This window comes from Pristiophorus japonicus, chromosome 3 (assembly GCF_044704955.1).
Source record: "Pristiophorus japonicus isolate sPriJap1 chromosome 3, sPriJap1.hap1, whole genome shotgun sequence".
In the NCBI taxonomy this organism is placed as follows: domain Eukaryota; kingdom Metazoa; phylum Chordata; class Chondrichthyes; family Pristiophoridae; genus Pristiophorus; species Pristiophorus japonicus.
Genome location: NC_091979.1, coordinates 141,457,736 through 141,479,995, shown reverse-complemented (window position 1 = coordinate 141,479,995; position 22,260 = coordinate 141,457,736). Strand labels below are relative to the sequence as shown.

The following is a 22,260-nucleotide window of genomic DNA, read 5'->3' as shown; positions in this document are numbered from 1 at the left end:
GGAGTTGCACTTCTGCTGGTTGATAATGGTCCTGACAGTATGTTCTAACTTTGGGAAGAAGGATTGCACAACCACAGTTCTCTAATGTGGCTTGGCCGAGAACTTACCCAGATCCAGTGAGGTTTGAATGATAGCCAAAGCTGGAATTAGTGACCCGCTTGTTAGGAGGCCACTACATTAAGTCACTGTATTGAAATAGTTCATAAGTTTTTAATATCCCCAAATAAAATTACATTTGTCAAATTCTTTTATAAGTGATCCAGTAATAAGTCCGGTTAGGGCCGGCACACTTGTTACACAACTTTGTAAATAGCTTTGACTCCTCATGATAGCCAACACCCTAACTTGGTAACTATATGTACCTACCTTTTCACAGTTTAGTCACAAAATCCCAGAACTCATGTGTTCACTAATTTTAGGGAAAAAGTAGTTGTAAGTAGTGAGTGATGGAATATCAGAGAGGCAGTGGGGAAGCCAGCATGATTAATTATGTCAAATACAGTAGAAAGATCAAAAAGGCAAAAAGGGATGATGCAACAAAGTAACAGTCACAGAGAATGTCATTGATGACTTTGGCCTGGTAATTTCCATCCTGTGAAATAGGCAGAAGCTGGACTTGGGCAGATTCAAACAGGAAGTTTTGGGAGAGATGGACACAAGGCCATGAGGCAATGGCATGCTCAAGGACCCAAGAGAAAAAAGGGAAATTAGAGAGATGCAATAATTTGAAACAAGTGCTAAGCATAGAATTTTTGATTACGGCTGGTGAAGAGATGAGTTTGGAGAGGGATTGGGGGATAATAAAAATATGGACTAGACTATCGAAATGGTAGTGAAGAAAATATCATAGCAGGTTTTTTTAAAAAAGGACTAGATAAATTCCTATTAGCAAATAGAATTGAGGACTATTAGTTCTAGAGTCATAGTAAAGAATCTGATGGGAGATTTGGAAGAGTAGGTGAGATTGATCAATAGTCAACTCCTGCCTAAAACATTACCATAACCCAGAACACCACTAATGGTGGAACTCAATGAATATGTGATAATCTATCATGCAGTAATTAATTCATTCCCCACAATGAAGGGGTAGATACAAATAGCTGGTAAAAAAATCTATATCCAGTCCCCTAACCTTGCCACTACACGAGGCCTTGCCATCTCCACAGTCTCCATCACTAACAAAGCTATTTCCAATCACACTGTTGTCTTCCCGGCTGTCCAGTACACCTCTGGGTATCCACCAACACTATTATCACTCTGTTTCCCTGGAAACAATAGCCCCTTCTCCTAGGTACCGGCCAACATATTCTTTAGCTTGCAACACCTTCTTCTCTGGCCCTCCACCTGCCATGACAGTAAATCAATCTACTCAACAGTTCACTTGCTTCTGCTTTGATGCTGTTGTCCTCACCAGGTCCTCATAATTTTCCACCCCCACCACTTGCCCAGTACAACATCCGATTTCATGCCCTTAAATCTGAGAAAGAATGGGCTAGAACCTCCACTTTTGTGGTTATCGCCCTTCCGGCATGGGCAGTAAAAAAGGGTTTTCAGATCATCGGCTTCTCGCCCATTCGCAAACCACCTAGTCTTCACTTTTGAAAATGGGCATTATCGCGAGCGTTATGAAATGGGCGGTAGCGTTAAATGTTTTTGACCTTCTGCCGTAAAGTGTGGCCGTCCTTAGCAACGGCGTGGCAACGCTCGATTCCCGCAATTCTGGAGGTCAAGGGTCACCATGACATGCGCAGAAGAGGAGACAGAGAGAGGGAGCTCAGAGGGACTGAAGGCGTAGCTGGGTGTGGTGTGGCTGCTTTGGGAGGAAGGAAGGAGACTTTAGAGCTTCACATCAAGTAAGCAAACAAAAAGTAGGTGTCACCAGCCACATATTTGACTGAATTTGCCCTATAATGGAGAGAGAGGAAGAGGCATCACAGCATGCTGTGGAGACTGACGCTGGAGAGAGCAGTGAGGTGGGAGAGGAGCACTTTGGAGGGCTCAAAAGAGCCAGGAGGTTCTCGGACGAGGCAAATGCCTCCCTCCTGCAGGAGGTCGAGTTACACTGGGGTGATTTGACACAGGGAGGGCATGGGAAGCCCACCCCAAAGGCCTACCAGAAGATATGGACCAAGATAGCAGAGGTGGTCTCGTCGGCGACCAACAGGGTGCGTGAGAGCAATCAATGCAGCAAACGACAGAACGCCCTTGTGGGATCCGCAAGAGTAAGTATTACATTGATTTACATGTACTTATGTATTTATATAATTTGATTTGTAACAGTCAAGAGTGACTATCAGCAGATATGAGGTCTTGCACTTTTACCGGGAATGTTTTACTCAAAGCCTGCGGTCACGGTGTACGTCTTTAGGTAAAGAATGATAATTATCATAATAATCATGATTACATCTGTTGATTATGTGTTGTATCAGTGTCTGTGACAGGACCTAGCAATGATATCATGCAATGATCTCATGCCATGTCATCCTGTCACCTTTTACAGAAGAAGCTATCGACGATGAGGTCTGTGCAGAGGCGAACGGGTGGGGGGCCACCAGTCTCCAGCGACATCACTGAGATGGAGGAGTGTGTGCTCGCACTCGTGTGGAAGCACACCCGGACAGCCACGGACGCATCTGCAGACCCTGAAGTGATGCGACGTGAGTAAAGTTTACACCATTGCGTCATGTAAAGTCTACAAATGCCACTCCCACTCATATCCGAAAAATCATATATGACAGATGATTTCTAAAACTGTCATGGAAATAATGCTGGCCTAATGAAAATCATTGCAAAACACAATGTGTTGATGGTCATGAAATGTGATGTCTGTGATGATTTTGATAGTGGTGGTGCTTTTGTCGTGCATATGCTGTGTGTAGCGCAGGACTCACCTTGTCACCCTAGCACCCCCTTCTCCTCTAATAACCTCATTTGTGTTTTGCAGCTCAGCCAGCAGCGCGTCCCCAGGCAAGACCACAGAGGCTAGAAGGTGGGAGCGCGGGGCAGGTATCGGCGGATGATCCTACATCTGGTGCTGAGGAGCTCCGATTCTCGCCCATCAATCTGCTGGATCTGTTCTCTACGGATGAGAGCGCGGACTTTGAAGAACCTGCATCGCCACGCTCCAGAAGCCATTCCACCCCAAGGCCATCTAGTGGTCCTCCGGTCATTCCCGCCTCTGGAGGTATAGGCCCAAAGCACCTCGCCACAGGGCACCCCATTTGTCCCAGGACGGCGCCGACCCCATGGAGGCCTCGTAAACATGGCAGGTCTGTTCCACAAGCGCAACGTGAGAGCGGAGAGATAGTACAGTTGTCCAGGAGGACTGTAGACATTGGTGATCAGCTCATCGAAGCATTGGGGGGGCATATCCCGACAGATGGCCACCATGACCGAGTACATTCTGCGCATGGCAGAGGCCCTGGATGCAATAGCCAGGAACACTGCTGGCACGGGCCTCCCACTGGTCCCCGAGTGTGGCACTCCAACCCTAGGTTCCGTACCACCACTGCGAACGACAGATGAGAGCAAGGACCAAGGTCCTGGTTCTGCATCAGAGAATGTTGCCCACTCGGCACCCACCGCTCCCATACCCATGCAACGACCACATCGACCTTCATCCCCCCCCCAATGAGGCACCACCTGAGGAGCTCCTCAGCCAGGTGCCATGGAGCGAGCAGGGGAAAGGGGTAGAAGTGGGGAGAATAAGGGGAGGGGGGAAGGAAAGTGAGGTGCATGTCCGCAGGTGATGGCTGTCTTATATCTCCATCTGGGTGTATGCAATTTATTGCAATGTATGGGGGCTGGGGACCATGCTCCTGCTTTGCCTTTGTATTCTGTGTTGCTGGACATGTTGAACATGTGATTTATGTCAATGGTGGAAAAAGTGGGGTGTGGGCGGGGGTTGGGTGTTATTGGCTGTGATACTTATGATTTCAGACCAATGTTGGTATTGAATTTTTGATATTGAACATAACCTTGTTGCGCATTATCTCAGATAGCTGGACCATTACACACTGGTGATTCCTTCCCATGAAAGGGTTAAATACAACTTTACATCATCGCAAACTTTAACTGGCACCAAGATAATGGTCACCATTGATGTCTGAGCTGCACACACACAGCAGTATATCAGCGTTGTCACTCACATCAGCACTCTTTCAGGCAAATCTTTCAGATATCAGCTCCTCACGTAAGAGTGGGATTTAACAAGTGCCAGCCACACCGCTGGCGTTCGTTCTGGTTAGTTCCATTTTTTGTGCGCGTTTTTTTGGGAGAGCGATATTGTGGGCGATATGTGTGCGAAGTGGTGAAATTGACACTGGGCGATCTCATGGCCTCTAGTTTGGGTAAATATGTTCTTTATGACAAAAAACAGTGGGCGAGCTTTAATATTGAATCTCGGTGTTAATTCCGTGCGGAAAGTAACGCTGGGCGATATTATGGGCGTTGATTTCGTCCATTCTGCTGATTCCGCCCAAAAGAAGTGGGCGGGCGGTAATATTTTTTCCCGGCGTTAAGCACATGGGGAAAGTAATGCTCAGCGATAAATTTCCTAAAAATGCCTGTCAGTTTCCATTTTGTGCCATATGGGCATTATACGTCATTTCAGCGGTAAAATGGGCATTAAGTGGACATTAAGCATGCAAATAAAGTGGAGGTTCTAGCCCATAGGCTCAAGCGCACAACAGCTCACAAATCTGCCGAGTTGGTCACTGCCTGATCTCGCTCAAACACCTGAAGAAATAACACATCTCCCTCTCTATGGCTAAATCATCTTATAACGTCAGAAATCTTACATTTCTTTTTTTCCATTGCTAACTTCCTGCATTGAGCTCCTTCCCTACTGCCTCAATCACACTTCTGATGCTAGTCATGAGGAGCTCAGGAATTTCTTTCTGTCCAAAATTGATGCTATCTGCTTTACTGCCTCAGCTTCCCATAGTACCTCTGCCCTTCCTGATCACTATCAACAAATTCCAAATCCCTTGCTTCAGCTCCAAACTCATAATACTCTGTAACTTCATTCCTATCTCTACCCCAGCCCTTACCAGAATCGTCTTCTCCATGAAACCCATGATCCTTATCCAACTCAGATCCTGGCTACTGAACTACCCTTCATTGGCTGAATGCTTGTCGACATTGTCAACTGCTGTCCTTCCTCAGGCACTGATTCTCGCTTTAAAAACATCCAAAATTACTTTACTACTGAAAAAAGCCTACCCTTAGTTACTCAGTCCTCAAGAACTACTGTCCCATCTTCCATTAACCCTTTTTCTCCAAGGTTCTGGAATGTGTTGCCAATTCTCACCACTTTCTATTTGAATAATATCCAGCTTCCAGTCCACCCATAAACTTAAACATCCTGATCAAAGTCACTAATCATATTCCGTGACCATAACGGCAGTGAGTTATTTCCCCTTATCTTCCTTGACCTCTCTGTGGCTTTCTAAATGTTCGAGCACATCACCCTCCTCCACCACCTCTCCTCTGTGATCCATATGTGTGATGCTGCCCTAAAATATGGTGGTCAGATTGCGGGCATGTTTCAGGCGTACATGGTCCTTGTCTATGCCTAGCTAGCTGGTCTCAGCTGGGGCAGCAGTCGGGTGACAACACTCTCCTCGGCTGGGAGCTGAATTGGGTTGCAGCTCCTGCTTGCTACCCCTACTAGAAAGCACATATATGTACGGACATTGAGCGAGAACAGAGTTGGCAACACTTTCGCTGGACACTGATTTAATCATTCAAAAATAGATGGAATAAGATTCTGGAAATATTTCGAACTGCTGAAATTCCTACAGCTCCAGAACACTGCATCACTGGTGTGACATAACTCCTTGGGCAACTTATAATGTAACAGCATTCTGCTTTTAGAATTGTTGATTTCACTTTCAGCCAGCATTAAAACTCACAAGTTGGGTATGGTATCATAGTGGTTATGTTACTGGACTAGTGATCCAGAGAATTGGACTAATGATCCATGAGTTCAAGTCCCACCAAAGCAGTTGGGGAATTTAAATTCAATTAAATAAAATCAGGAATTAAAAGCTTGTAGCAGAAATGATGACTGTGAAACTCCCGGATTGCCTACCTTTAGGAAAGGAAATCCGCCATCCTTACCAGGTCTGGCCTATATGTGACATCAGACCCACAGCAATGTGATTGACTCTTATCTGCACTCTGAAATGGCCTAGCAAGCAACTCAGTTCTATCAAACTGCTAAGAATAAATCTGATCAGACTACTCGGCATCGACCTAGGCACCGGCTTCAGACACGATAAAGGAACATTCAGTCAGTTGACCTTGCCAAGTCCTCCTCACTAATATCTGGGGACCTGTGCCAAAATTGTGAGAGCTGTCCCACAGATTAGTCAAGCAACAGCTTGACATATTCGTACTCAGAGAGTCATACCTTTCAGCCAAAGTCCCAGACTCCATCATCACCATCTCTGGGTATGTCCTGTCCAGCCAGCAGGACAGACCCACCAAAGATGGTGGCACAGTAGGAGTGCCCAGCATTGACTCCGGACACCACTTGGAAGAAGTACTGAGGGTAGCAAGGGCACCCACTCTGGGTGGGGGACTTCAATATATATCACCAAGAGTGGCTCGGTAGCACAACTACTGAGCGAGCTGGCCAAGTCCTGAAGGACATAGCTGCTAGACAGGGCCTGCGGCAGGTGGTGACAGAAATGACATGAGAGAAAAACCTACTTGACCTCGTCCTCACCAATCTACCTGTCGCAGATGCATCTGTCCATGACAATACTGATAGCAGTGACCACTGCACAGTCATTGTGGAGACAAAGTCCCGCCTTCACACTGAGGACATCCTCCATCATGTTGCGTGGTACTACATCGTGCTAAATGACATAGATTCAAAACAGATCTAGCAGCTCATAATAGGACATCCATGAGACACTGTGGGCTATCAGCAGCAGCAGAATTGTATTCTACCACAATCTATAACATGGCCTGGCATATCCCTCACTCTACCATTACCATCAAGCCAGGAGACCAACCCTGGTTCAATGAGGAGAGTCGAAGAGCTTGCCAGGAACAGCACCACGCATACCTAAAAATGAGGTGCCAAACTGGGGAAGCTGAAACACAGGACTACATGGATGCTAATTAGAGGAAGCTGCATGCTATAGACAAAGCTAAGTGATCCCACAACAGACAGAGCAGTTCAAAGCTATGCAGTCCTGCTACATCCCGTCGTGAATGGTGGTGGACAATTAAACAACTAATGGGAGGAGGAGACTATATGAACATCCCCATCCTCAATGATTATGCTGCCTAGTTCGGGAGTGCAAAAGACAAAGCTGAAGCGTTTGCTACCATCTTCAGCCAGAAGTGCCATGTGGTGATCCATCTTCCTCCATGATTCCTCCTGAGGTCCCTACCATCACAGAAGCCAGTTTTCGGCCAATTCGATTCATTCCACGTTATATCAAGAAATGGCTGAGTGCACTGGAACCAGCAAGGCTATGGGCCCCGACAACAACCCAGATGTTGTGCTGAAGATTTGTGCTCCAGGACTAGCCACGCCTCTAGCCAAGCTGTTCCATTACAGCTACAACACTGGCATCTACCGACAATGTGGAAAACTGCCCAGGTATGCCCTGTCTACAAAAAGCAGGACAAAAGCAATCCAGCCAATTACCGCTCCATCAGTCTACTCTCAATTGTCTGCAAAGTGATGGAAGGTGTCATCGACAGTGCTTTCAAGCAACACTCACCAATAACCTGCTCACTGATGCTCAGTTTGGGTTCTGCCAGGATCACTCCGTTCCATACCTCATTTCAGCCTTGGTTCAAAAATGGACAAAAGAGTTGAATTCCAGAGGTAAGGTGAGTGTACCTGCCCAAGGCAGCATTTGACAAAGTGTGGCCTCAAGGAGCCCTAGTAAAATTGAAGTCAATGGGAATCAGGGGGAAAACTCCGCTGGCTGGAGTCATACCTAGCACAAAAGAAGATGGTAGCACGAAAAGGAAGATGGCTGTGGTTGTTGGAGGCCAATCATCTCAGCTATAGGACATTGCTGCAGGAGTTCCTCAGGGCAGTGTCCTCGGCCCAACCATCTTCAGCCGCTTCATCAATTACCTTCCCTCCGTGATAGGATCAGAAGTGGGAATGTTCGCTGATGATTGCTCAGTGTTCAGTTCCATTCGCAACTCCTCAGATAATGAAGCAGTTTGTATCTACATTCAGCAAGATCTGAATGAAATTCAGGCTTGGGCTGATAAGTGGCAAGTAACAGCCGTGCCACACAAGTGCTAGGCAATGACTATCTCCAACAAGAGAGTCTAACCACCGCCCCTTGTGGTGCATTTACCAACTGAGCTATCAGGAGAACCGATTTGTCCACTTCATTTTTGAATCATGTTTACTTGAGTTTCTCATTTTTTCTCTGCTTAGGCAAAAGACAGTTCAGTTACAGAGAAGAATGTACAGCTACAAAAATACCTTAATATGTTCAGACATATCCTCGAGTGCAGGGGTTCCTATGTCAAATTCAATCCCACCATGCAAATGGAAGTATTCATTCGTTTCGTACAGAAAATGCTTACATTTGAAGTTTGGGCCTAGAAGAAGGGGTGGCAACTCACGTTCAGTTTTTAGCTTGTCATCTGTTAAAAAAAGGCAAGGATATTGAGAGTGATATTGTGAAGAGAAGATAGCCTTCAATTATATTATGCAATAAGTGATTGCGAAGTAATGCTGCATTAATGTTACACATTGTTGTCCTGAAAATTAAATATTTGTCATATTGTTAGCAGACATTAAAGGTGATTAATTTCATAGGTAACCCCCACATCAATAAATAAAAACTGTACCTCATACTATTTTGTTATTTAATTTTGCAAGAGTCACAGATGATTTGTGCACTCAAATCGCCAAACTGCATTCTTAACCAAGAGAGTCACAAGATCAAACGATTATAAGATTTGAAAGACCTTGCTCCCTACTTAGTTCATCCTTCCAGAGATATCCTAATGTAACCCCATTGTAGCATTTCATTGTTTCTTAAATACTACCAGTGTTTTTGCCTCCACTATTCTATCCGGAAGTTTATGCCATATATTGATCACTCTGTGAAGAAAAAATTACTGTTACCTGTTTTAAAAGTATCCTTCTTTAATATGAATCTGTGTCCTTTTGTTTTACTTCCTAGAGTTTAACGTAAAGTAATATTCTGGATTCACTTTCTCTATACCCTTAACAATATTATATATCTCTATAAGGTTGGAAGTTCTTTCATTTGAGATTATTTCATTTGTTGGTGTGGAAATATATCCATATTGCATGTTTTTTTTAAATTCATGTGATTTACTTATATTCTCAATCGTTGGGTTCCTGCCAATCACAGACCCAGAACTTTATAGTACCAGTCAGACCACACCTTAAACTGCATCCAGTTTTGGTTGCCAAGAAACAAGAGAAACATTCAAGCACAGGAGCTAGCGCAGAGAAATGCTATAGGGCTTGTGATGTATGTAGCACTCAAATCATTGACTCCACACAGTCTGGTGTTGTAGTAACTGCTGTGACCTTAGTCCTTTATTGTGTAACTCCAGAGTGCCTCCTAGGTGTGGTGGGTAGCCTTTTATACTATGTCTTGCAGGTACTTCCAGGTCTCCCACCACAGCGCCCTCTGTGGCGCACCATTGTACTTATACATTTAATGTACCTGGACAATACATTGCATCTCACTTCCCCACCCCCTCCCCGCCACCAGTTCCAAAAGCCATTGCCGGAAACCTCGGCCTTGCTCGTCTTGGTTGGTTTGTGAGTGTGAGTCCATGACCATCCACTTCCCCCCCCCATGTGGAGATAATGCTTGTGATCCGGTGCAAGCATGTGGTATTTGCAGTCCTTACATGGGTGATTAAGTACACAAGTATAACCTCCAACAGACTATAGGTATACATAGACAGTACATTTGTATGGTACATATGATATGTGGTACAGATGTTATGTCAAAAGGTTGCAGGTGCACTGAACGGTTTTTTAATCCCTGCTCCACTGGGTGAGGTACGGTGGCAGAGTACTGCCCCTTTTCGCCCGACGTAATGGGCTGCGCTGAGACAGGGTATCGCAACTAGTGCATTGCCTCTGTTCTCAGTGGTCGCCTTGGCGGCTCATCTGCAGCCGCTGAACCCTTGCATGAATCACGTAAAATCAAAAATCGCACTGGCCCCTAAGGCATATTAGTCACGGATCCATTGGCCCTTTTACTTGTGCCTCATGGTATTAACTCTTTTCATACATCATACATTATTTTAAACACAGTAACCATTCAGCATCAAAATATCACTTCTTATCCTAAATCACTACATCATACAAATCACATTACATATTTAGACTCGCTCTTGTCTTACAAAAGTCTTTTTGTGGGGACCGCCACGGTGTAAGGCCTTTTTAAGGCTCCCAGGTGCATTTCCCTTTTAAGACACCATCTTGTGGTTCCCACGAGGTTTCCTTTGGGCGCCGCCATTTTAGTTGTACTGCTTGCCTTTGTTCTTTGCAGAGCTCTGCTGCCACCATCTTGAGCTTGCTGGCCTGCCGTTTTACTCTCTGGAATGGAAGAAATAACGAAGAGAGAAGGAAAGAAAATGGCCAAAACAATCCGGACTTGAATCTGGCTCTTTGAATTTGATCCGTTATAGCCCCTGTGGCCTCCGTGATTGCTGACGTAGCCTCTGCTCTGGCTCCTGCATCTGCTCTGACTCCTGCACCCACCCGAGTAATCGCGTTCTCCCAAGTCGTACCTGCCGCCTCCATAGCCTCCGCAGCCACTGCAGCCTCCGCTCCTGCCGCTGGTGCCGCCTCTCCTGTGGCCTCCGCTCCTGCTCCAGTACTTGCCACTGCTCCTGCAGCCGCCATAGCCGCCCCCACCACCGCCGCTGTCCCGGCCTCCACCGTGGCCGCAACCACCGCCCAACTCTTTCTCCGCATAGGCCCCCCCCCCCCCCGGACTTGTCGGCCATTGATGGGCATCCCGTTCATCGCCTGCAGCGCGTCGCCGGCTCGCACCTCAGCGATCAGCCCGTATGTGAGAAACTGCTCTTCCAGGGTTGAGGCTGCAGGGTTGCTGTCGCCTGTGGGAATTTGGACTGCTGACAAACTGCTTATTTCTTCTCCAGCCCGGTCGGCGCTGCTCTTTGGGAACCCGGGGGATAGCGGTCTGTGGAGGAATGAAGTCTTCCCAGCTCCCACGGACCTTTCCCATCCATCTTCTGCTGAGAAGCGTCAGCCCATCGCCTGCAATGACCCACAAAGGTAAACTGTGCGTCTCGCCCCCGTGAGATACCTGCACATCCGCTCTGCCAAGAACGGGTATCAGTTCCTTGGTGTAGGTACGCAGCTTCGCCGTGACCGGGACCAGCTTGGATTGTGCAGCTGGGTTAACCCACAGTTTCTTAAAAGATTCCTGACTCATCAACGACGGACCTGATCCAGTATCTACTTCCGTACTCACTGGGACTCCATTAACCTTGACCTCCATAATCACCGGGGCCGAATCGTCGGTGCACGTATACAGTCCAAACAATGCCTCGTCTTCTTCTGCCTGCACCTCGCTGGAAAATGGACCCTCTGGACCCTCTGTCATCTCCTCAGCCACACGGTGAGTCAGGTGTCTTTTACACATACGCTGAAGGTGACCTTTCATGTGGCAGGTATTGCACGTATACTCCGCAAACCTGCACCGGTGAGTCCCATGGCTTCCTCCGCAACGTCAGCATGGTGCTACTCAATTAGCCCCCCTCGGCAGACTCTGAGTTCCAGGACCCTGAGATCTGTGCTCTCTGCCCTGGGCAGAGCCACATTCTGCAGTTTTGTCCATGGTGGGCGCTATCCCGTGGACAGTGCCTGCCGGGTTCGAGACTGTGTGGATCATCTGCTTGGTGCTGCAAGTTGATGACATAAACGCCCTGCTGATGGTGATGGCTTGCTTCAGGGTGACTGTAGGTTCCGTGGATAGCAGCTTGTGAAAGAGACCCTCATGGCCAATCCCCATAACAAAATCGTCTCACAACGTGTCTTCAAGGTGTGTGCCAAAATCACACGGCGCCGCGAGTCTCCTGAGGTCCGCAGCATATTTGGTGACAGCCTGGCCCTCAGGTCTGCAGTGGTGATAGAATTTGTGCCGGGCCATGAGGATGCTCTCCTTCAATTTAAGTTGGTCACAAATGAGTGTGACCAGCTCCTCATATGACTTGTCCCTGGCGCTCCCGGGGCCAGCAAATCCCTGACGGGACAATAAACCTCATCGCCACAGCTGGAAAGTAATATCGCCTTACGCTTCTCTCTCAGTGCATCTGTGTGCCCCGTCAGGTCGTTTGCTGTGAAGTAGTACTCGAGCCTTTCCGTAAAGGCCTCCCAATGTAAAATCCTTTAACGAGCGCAGAGTAGCCATGGATGCGTGAAGTTCGTCCGTGCCCTTGTCGCCAATGTGATGTATGTAGCTGACTCCACACGGTCTGGTGTTGTAGTAGCTGCTGTGACGGTCTGCACCTGGGCAGGACCGGAACCAATGTCCTTGGGGGAGTGTTTGCTAGTACTGTTGGGGAGGAGTTAAACTAATATGGCAGAGGGATAGGGACCTATGCAGGGAGACAGAGGGAAATAAAATGGAGTCAGAAGCAAAATATAGAAAGGAGAATAGTAAAAGTGGAGGGCAAAGAAACCCAAGGCAAAAAACAAAAAGGGCCATATTACAGCAAAATTCTAAAGGGGTAAAGTGTGTTAAAAAAACATGCCTGAATGCTCTATGCCTAAATGCGAGGAGTATTCGGAATAAGGTGAATGAATTAACTGCACAGATAGCAGTTAACGGATACGATGTGATTGGTATCACGGAGACATGGCTCCAGGGGGACCAAGGCTGGGAACTCAACATCCAAGGGTATTCAGCATTTAGGAAGGATAGACAGAAAGGAAAAGGAGGCGGGGTGGCGTTGCTAGTTAAAGATGAAATCAATGCAATTGTAAGGAAGAACATTAGCTTGGATGATGTGGAATCCGTATGGGTGGAGCTGAGGAATACGAAAGGGCAGAAAACGCTAGTGGGAGTTGTGTATAGACCACCAAATAGTAGTAGTGAGGTTGGGGACAGCATTAAACATGAAATAAGAGATGTGTGCAATAAAGGTACAGCAGTTATCATGGACGACTTTAATCTACACATTGATTGGGCTAACCTAACTGGTAGCAATGCAGTGGAGGAGGATTTCCTGGAGTTTATTAGGGATGGTTTTCATGAAGGATGAAATAGCAGCGCATTTGGAAAGCGGTGACAGAATCGGACCAAGTCAGCATGGATTTATGAAAGGGAAATCATGCTTGACAAATCTTCTGGGATTTTTTGAGAATGTAACTAGCAGAGTGGACAAAGGAGAACCAGTGGATGTGGTGTATTTGGACTTTCAGAAGGCATTTGACAAGGCCCCGTACAAGAGATTATTGTGCAAAATCAAAGCACATGGTATTGGGGGGTAATGTATTGACATGGATAGGGAACTGGTTGGCAGACAGGAAGCAGAGAGTCGGGATAAACGGGTCCTTTTCAGAATGGCAGGCAGTGACTAGTGGAGTGCTGCAGGGCTCAGTGCTGGGACCCCAGCTCTTTACAATATACATTAACGATTTGGATGAAGGGATAGAGTGTAATATCTCCAAGTTTGCAGATGACACTTAACTGGGTGGCGGTGTGAGCTATGAGGAGGACACTAAGAGGCTGCAGGGTGACTTGGACAGGTTAGGTGAGTGGGCAAATGCATAGCAGATGCAGTACAATGTGGATAAATGTGAGGTTATCAATTTTGGGGGCAAAAACACAAAGGCATAATATTATCTGAATGGCAGCAGACTAGGAAAAGGGGAGGTGCAACGAGACCTGGGTGTCATGGTTCATCAATCACTGAAAGTGGGCACGCAGGTAAAGCAGGCGGTAAAGAAGGCAAATGGTATGTTGGCCTTCATAGCTAGGGGATTTGAATATAGAAGCAGGGAGGGCTTACTGCAGTTGTACAGGGCCTTAGTGAGGCCTCACATGGAATACTGTGTTCAGTTGTGATCTCCTAGTCTGAGGAAGGACGTTCTTGCTATTGAGGGAGTGCAGCGAAGGTTCACCAGACTGATTCCAGGGATGATTGGGCTGTCATATCAGGAGAGACTGGATCAACTGGGTCTTTATTCACTGGAGTTTAGAAGGATGAGAGGGGATCTCATAGAAACATATAAGATTCTGACGGGACTGGACAGGTTAGATGCAGGAAGAATGTTCCCGATGTTGGAGAAATCTAGAACCAGGGAACATAGTCTTAGGATAAGGGGTAGGCCATTTAGGACTGAGATGAGGAGAAACTTCTTCACTCAGAGAGTTATTAACCTGTGGAATTCCCTGCCGCAGAGTTGTTGATGCCAGTTCACTGGATATATTCAAGAGGGAGTTAGATATGGCCCTTACGGTTAAGGGGATCAAGGGGTATGGTGAGAAAGCAGGAAAGGGGTACTGAAGGAATGATCAGCCATGATCTTATTGAATGGCGGTGCAGGCTTGAAGGGCTGAATGGCCTACTCCTGCACCTATTTTCTATGTTTCTATGTGACCTTAGTCCTTTATTGTGTAACTCCAGAGTGCCTCCCAAGTGTGGTGGGTAGCCTTTTATACTCTGTCTTGCAGATACTTCCAGGTCTCCCACCAAAGCGCCCTCTGTGGCGCACCATTGTACTTATACATTTAATGTACCTGGACAATACATATCAGGGCGGATCACCAGTGTCAGGAGTCTGAGTTGAGATGAAGGACTGAAGAAGCTTGAGGGGCTGGATTTTTGGTTTTGCCGTTTTCGGGGCGAAAACGGAGGCGGGGCGGGAAAGTTACCGCCCGGGTAACGTTTGCGCTGTGTGGAGAAATTTTTGCCATCTGGGTCCTGCGCCAGGGGGCGCAGCGCGAAGGGTGGCATTGTACAACTTTCGCGGCACAAAAATGGAAACCTCGCCAACTAAAGTGCACGGCCGGGAGCGCTCCGAGAGAGGCCTTGGGAGGGGGAAAAAAAACCACAAAAACATTGCCCACCCAACACAAATCGCTCCAAAAGAAATAAAAGAATAAGCACTGGAACTTATCTTTTCTGAAGTTTATCTACCTCACCGCCACCGGCAGAGCTGGTTTCCCTGTTGCTTCAGGACGTACCGTTCGGGTGCGAGTCGAAACGACTGCCGGTGTCGCAACAAGAGGCGTTGCACACCCAGCGCAGCTCATCCCGCCGGTGCTTTTAAGCACCATCGCAAAACCCGACCGGAGGATCGTGACCGGACGCAAAAGACCTCACCGTCCCATTTCTTGCTGCAGAGGGTCAAAACCTGGCGAAACCCGGAGCTCAAAGGACCCGAAAATCCAGTCCGAAGGCATTTAAGCCTGGAAAGGAGGTAACTGAGAGATGATCTTATAGTGATATATAAGATTAGGTACATTTTTAATTTAAACTGATGGCAAAGTAACATCGTTTTTTCAGAAGGAAGTACCTTTAGATCCTACCTATGTGTCAAAAAAGTTTAATGACGGCATAACTGTTTGGCATTGCAGTTTTTTAATTCTATTTTCCAGTCACCCAAAGCACTTTATTACTGACTCTTTAAGAACTACAGTGGTACTGCTGCATCAGAATTAGAAAAATATCGAAGCTCTTTACATATTCTGAAAGTTCTCTGAATAAAGTATTCTTTGGTTACTTGCATTTCTTTTTTTTCTTTGTAATAGTCAATGTTGGAAATTTCCAGAAAATCTGTGAAGTCAGTACTTATATGGTATAATTTATCCTAATAGTAATATGTACACCTGCCAGTCAAGCAATGCCTCGATCTTAAAATTTTCAATTCTTGTTTTCAAATTCCTCCATGGCCTCACCCCTCCCTATCTCCAAATGAGCCATAATTGCTGGCGCTAAGGTGCCAAATGAGTCTAAATCAGGAAATGTAAGTTAGAATATTTCATTCAATGTAAAATCATGTACAGAAAGTAAAATAAAGAGTGGGAAAGAAAGAAAGATGGGATTAAGAGAGAGATAAAAGATACAGAAAGAAAAAAGTTTTAAAAAATGTAATTAAAAAAATCTCAACTGTAATTAAAATCTTAAGGAATGAGACTCCACACTTGTAAATTTTCAGTGCCAGAGAGGTTGTTTGGTAGTAATTAAGACTTACCACGCCATAAAAAAAATTATTTACATTTGAATGGACAAGCCCTAATTTTTTCTGGCGCGTTTAATTAGTATCTAGTGTGTAAGTACCACAACTTCACGCCCTTCCATGTATTCCAATGGCGAATCTCTCAGCGAGGAATTGATATAGAGCAGATCTGAAGGAGCAGGGCAACTCAGACAGAAACTTCTTGACTTTAACTGCGCATGTGCGGACGCCGGAAGTTAGTGTCCGATTTATTTCTTAATAACAGTGAGTGTCTCATCAATATCCCCTTACACCTTCTTTTGGTCCTCAAAATTATTTACTATGCCTTCTATTTTAGTATCATCTACAAATATGATCCACATTCCCTCCAGCCATATATGTAACTCATTCATACAAATAGTGAAAAGGAGCAGTCCCAGACTTGGGCTGCCCACCTATTCACATTGGGAAATAAGCAGCCCATCCACTTTATGTGTGCAATTTTCATGGGCCTCTTGAGGTCTATTTAAAATGTTCATGCACCTCTTAAAATTAGGTTGCATTTCCTAAAGAATGATTTAATTCCCATTCTGCTGCCAGGGTGGGAATCTGAGAAATGAGTTGTTCCCAGGTTTTCTGATACTTCCCTGAATGTCCTCATGGAGAAGGTCAGGGCAAGGAGGTTCCCCATAATCCGTTGAAACATTCCCAGGGCCACAATTGTGCTGGCTGATAGGACCTGGCTTCAGTGTAGGCAGAGATTCAATGACTTCACAAGAGCAGTAATGGTGAGTACAACTCGATGCCCGAGAACACTCCTCTCCACCACCACTCTCAACAATTCCCTTTCCTCCATCACATCCTTCAGTATGCAATCACAAGGGTACATTAAAACACCTCCATTGCTCGTTCCAAACAAACTCATTTCTACCTTCTGATGAAAGTTTTGACGATAGGTCATCGACCTGAAACGTTAACTCTGTTTCTTTATCCACAGATGCTGCCTGAGCTCCTGAATATTTCTAGCATTTTCTGTTTTTATTTCATCTCTTCCTTTCCTCTCGTCACACCACAAACAGTTTTCTCTTCTCACATCCTAGCACTTGCACAGCTACCAACTCCTCTCAGCACTCCTTCCTCATTTCACATTCCACGCATTTAGCTTTACATTCATCACCTCTCCATCATCATTCCATCATGCTTCTTCTCCATCTTTCAACACATGCACTGTATGCACAAGTCCTCCACATCTGCACTTAACTTTTAAACAGCCACTATTGATGCCAGACAAGACAGCGCATAATGCCAGGGAGAGAACCAAGATCAGGAGAAAAATACCCAATATTATAGCCCTCACACAAGTGGAGCAAAAAGCCCTGGAGATGTGGCCCAGGTAGAATCATGACCATTGTGGAAGGTGAGGCAGGTGGCTTACCTGAGCAGGGTGTCTGACCTGCATACTACTTGTAACTCTATTCATCTCAGCAAATATTTAGCAAGATTTATAACTTCAAGCTGCATTCTCAAGACTATCACTTATTAATGGCCAGCTTCTTAGTGCCATCCTAACTCTTAATCCTTTTTGTTTTTCCCTAAGTTCTTCTCACAAGAGCCCCATGAATACAACACTTCAAAAGAGGACAATCTTACTTAGGATGCATTGTCATGTGCTCTATCCCTCCCAAGCACCAGCACAAGCATGGGCACTCTGCATGGGTTAGATAGTGAGCCCCAGAGGGGTCTGCATGTAGTAAACCACCCTCAGGAGTGAACAGCAGCAGGAACTGGTATCTGGAACAGCCCAAGAATGAACTTGCTGGAGGTGAGGCCCTCTATCAACTCTGCTCTGGAATTTCAGCAGGATTGCCATAGAAGGCCCATTAATTTTGGGGGCAAACTTGTTTGATGAATCCCAATCATTGTCGTTGGGTCAAAATAATGGAACTCCCTATCTAATAGCACTGTGGGAGTATCTTCATTACAAGGACTGCAACAGTTTACGAGGGTGGCTCATTACCACCTTCTCGAGGGCAATTAGGGATGGGCAATAAATGATGGCTTTGCCAGCGATGCCACATCTCGAAAATGAATTTAAAAAAGGTCACTCTGCTACTAATATACCCTTATTTTAAGTATACAACAAAAAACTATTCGAAAAAAAATGGCAGCAAACATCTCTATTTTGTCCCAAGATGCTAGTGATGGGATGTTAAAGAGGCAGTCTCATCAGGAATGCCTCATTTTTTAAAAGTTACAAAGAAATGTAATTAATTTTGAAACCCATTTGTTTTTTTTGTCTTTTCAAATATATATTTATTTAGATTAAGCACTAATGACTTGGAGGAATTACCAATGCCTGTCAAGGTGAAGGACATTAATATAGCTGGGATAAAACTTTGGTCTAGTATGCTGAAACAGGAATTGCAACATAATAGAGTGGTGGAATGCAAGTCCAGTCTCCTGACTTATTAATCACAGCCATTCCATTGCAGGAGATATAGAGCAGAAACCAAAGAGAAAAAAAATCAGATGGAGACTCTTCGCTAGTTCACTCTCATACACCTTCTGTTGGACTGGCTGCAAGCCATCTTTCCCGTTTTCTAAGAGCAAGAGGTACATGACCGAGAAGGGACTCTGAGGGATATAAGGTTAAAATAGTCTCAAAAAAGAATGACGATTGTCAATAATCTGGTGCACTTTGGCAATCTTATCATTTTAATGTGTATGTTAATTGAGCTCTTTCCCTTTATTCCAGTCCTGCAAATGATGTTAGGTACAGAAACACATAGAAAAAGGTACATTAAACCATATTTGTTTTAACTGTCTACTTTTTAAAAGAGGCACTGATAGTTATGCGCCCAATCCCATCTCTAATGTTATATATTAGTTTGCAGAAGTTATCAAACAAGGTGTTATTAATGGTAAACTTTACCAGAAAATGGAGGTAGGAGCCTACTCAGATCTGGAATTTTCCTCTTCCCCTTCAGTGCAATAAGAAAAGGTACTAGGAAGGCAATTAGCTTGAGGTAGGTGATGTTTCTGTGGATCTCTGCTTTCCTCACCAGATACTTCTCAACAAGTTTCTGCTGGAGAATCACCCTCTGCTGTAGTCTCTGGTAATTTACCAAATCAATTTCTTCTTCTGTAAGTCTTACAGCATTACTAAGGGTATAAGCTGCTTCATACAGGAACATATTTTGATGTTGCTTAACACAGGTGATGTGAGGGTTGATTTGCAGTAAAATGTTGTTCACATGTTGCATAAATAACTGCATCTCCATACAGCTATTGGGATCATATGTTGGATCAGAGTCGACATCAGCACTATAGATTCCTTCGAAGTCAGGGTCAGTTGAAATATCTATAAGACCTATATTACAAGGAATAAATTCTTTATTAGAAATATTGTTTGCATTCTTTATTTGGAACATAGAACTTACATAAATTACAGTACAGAAATAAGTAATTCAGCCGATTGTGCAGTAGTAAGTGTCACAGACTTTGTGTTCTGTTATAAAAAAAGTAAACCTTTTGGCAATTTATATTATTATACTTATTCATACTGTGGCTTATAAATAGTTATTAGTTTCTACTAAACGTTATATTTATCTCTCATCTGATTTTATATGGTATTATCACACATATATCTTAAATTAGAACAGGACTGAAGCATAATGTATAGTATATTTAGATGCAGAGTAAAGCTCACGAGTGCCTTTCCCACATCAGTGTGCCACCTTCAATTTCCCACACCAACCAACCAACCAACTTGTGGTCTGCCTCAGTGAGATTTTCTATTTCGTGCACATTTTGCAATGTTTTTTTGTTGTGTTTCTGAATTAACACTTCCCAAACTCACTTCATATAACACCCATGCAGCTAGCAGACAAAGAAAACCTTCAGTCTAGGCTGAATTAGAGCCTGTGTCCACGAAATGAAAGGCCACTGCTTAGCCAACTATCCCACAAAGTACCTCTATATTTCCTCATTTGAGTTAATTGCACAACTATTGTACCTACCCGTCAGAGATATCCATAGCAGTCAATATTTCAAAATTTACCTGCAACATATAATTTATTATTTCTTGGCAAAAATACATTTGTTGAACAAGCATCATTATTCATAAAACTTTACCTGCTTTAAGAAATTCAGAAAGTATATCTTCCTTTGCTTTTGGAGTTCCATTGGCATCTATATGCAGACTGGTGCGCCACAATTCTAAAAACCGTATCCTTTTTTCCTTTGCCATGTAGGCTCCATGCCAAAGTGCTTTCATAGTGTAGTCCACATTTATCAAAATCTGCCCAACTAGAGTATCATGGTAAGCTGGTGACAGAAGGCATGAGGTACTGCAGTCATAGCTACCATCTAAATAAATAGTTGGAACTTGGTTTAGAATATAAATACCCATCACCAATTCTCTCAGAATTTGTTGGACTTCTTTATAATTCAATGGAGCATTTGGTATCACTGGAGCTAAAATTATAGCATTGGAATAGGCAAAGTCTTTCATTTGGCTTGAGAGTCCATTGGGGTACTCTACTGGAAGGTGAAACTCTTCAGTGGATTGCAGCCAGCTGCAGGAGGCTGTGGTGAGCAATTCCTGTAGATCACTCAGATTGTATTTGCCAAGGGCAGCACTTGCACTCATTTGCACTGCCACAGCAGCCAAATAGGCCTTTTCACTATTCTGATTGTCCTGTTTCAGCTTACCAGAGGAATCCAGATTGGCAAGTCTCTGCTTTCTACCAGCTTCCTCCTACAAAGTATCAGTACAGTTTTAGTGCATTGGTATTAAAACATTTTATTTTCTTATTATTAATCTATTGCATGTCTATAATGAGGCCTGTATATTTCCTAAACCAATTAAGTTGTTATTTACGATTGTAAACAAAGGCCTTTCTTTTTCTGTGAAGAAAAAAAGGATAAAGATTTATAAAGTTTACTTACTGTCAATTTTTAAAAGGGGTAGGTTTATTTGTAATTTCTCCCCTTCATTTTCCTTGCTCCGACCCCATGTTGGCACAATTAAATCCATGTGGTGCGGACGTGAATGTATATGGCGCACACAACTGCTTCAGCCATTCATTAGCAGATCTGGTTGGACCACATCAAGCACTATCAGGTTCCATTCTCCTCTGCCAAAACTGCTCACTACTCCATGATAATTCTAGAATGCAAAGATAACCCCCAGCTTCTTTTCCCCAGTACCAACCATCTCCTTACACCACTCTACCCTGCCCCTTATATCCTCAACTCCAACAAGCAGGAGAATTTTATGTAGACGTCTTTTTCATTAAGACTGTCACCATCCATTCAGCTACCTCTGCTGCATTCCACCCTTCCCTTTGCTGTCTAAGCCAAGGTTTCACCAAGGTTCCCTGCCCTAGCCCTGAACTCACATTGTTCTCGAGATTCTCACCTGTCTCCCCTCATGCCCTTTCTGAGGTCATCTTGTCCAGAAGACCCACCTCCTACTCTCTTGACCTTATTCCCACTAAACTGATGACCATCCAACTTTCCTTCCGGCCCCCATCATGCTAGCTGATATTGTAAATGGTTCCCTCTCCCCAGGTACTGTCCCCCTTCCTTTCAATTGTGCCGTCATCACCGTCTCCCCAAAAAAACAACCTTGACCCCTTTGTCCGTGCAAACTACTGCCCCATTACCAACCTCCCTTTCCTCTCCAAAGTCCTTGAACGTATTGCCATAGAATCAGAGAATAGTATAGCACAGAAGGAGGCCATTCGGACCATATGCTGGATCTTTTGAACAGCATATTGTTAGTCGCACTTCCCCAATCTTTCCCCGTATCCCTGCAATTTTTTATCCTTCAAGTATTTATCTAATTCCCTTTTGAAGGCTACGATTGAACCTGTATCCACCACCCTATCAGGCAGTGCATTCCAAATACTAACCATTTGTTGCGTAAAAATGTTGTTTCCTCATGTCGCTTCTGGTTCTTTTGCCAATCACCTTGAGTCTGTGGCCTCTGGTTATCGGCACTTCAGCCATTGAAAACAGTTCCACTTTATTTACTTGATCTAAACCTTTCATGATTTTAAAAACCTTTATCA

At 44.7% G+C, this 22,260-nt stretch overlaps 1 protein-coding gene across 1 annotated transcript in view; it reads right to left on the bottom strand.

Annotated features, from left to right (window-relative positions):
* ankar (ankyrin and armadillo repeat containing) overlaps positions 1-22,260 on the bottom strand; it is a 408,780-nt gene that overhangs the window by 376,631 nt on the left and 9,889 nt on the right. Inside the window, exons 2-4 of the mRNA XM_070873696.1 lie at positions 20,318-20,942; positions 19,116-19,553; positions 8,474-8,637 (exon numbers count right to left, since the gene is read on the bottom strand). Of these exons, the coding sequence (XP_070729797.1) occupies positions 8,474-8,637; positions 19,116-19,553; positions 20,318-20,942 (1,227 nt within the window). The remainder of the gene's footprint in view (positions 1-8,473; positions 8,638-19,115; positions 19,554-20,317; positions 20,943-22,260) is intronic.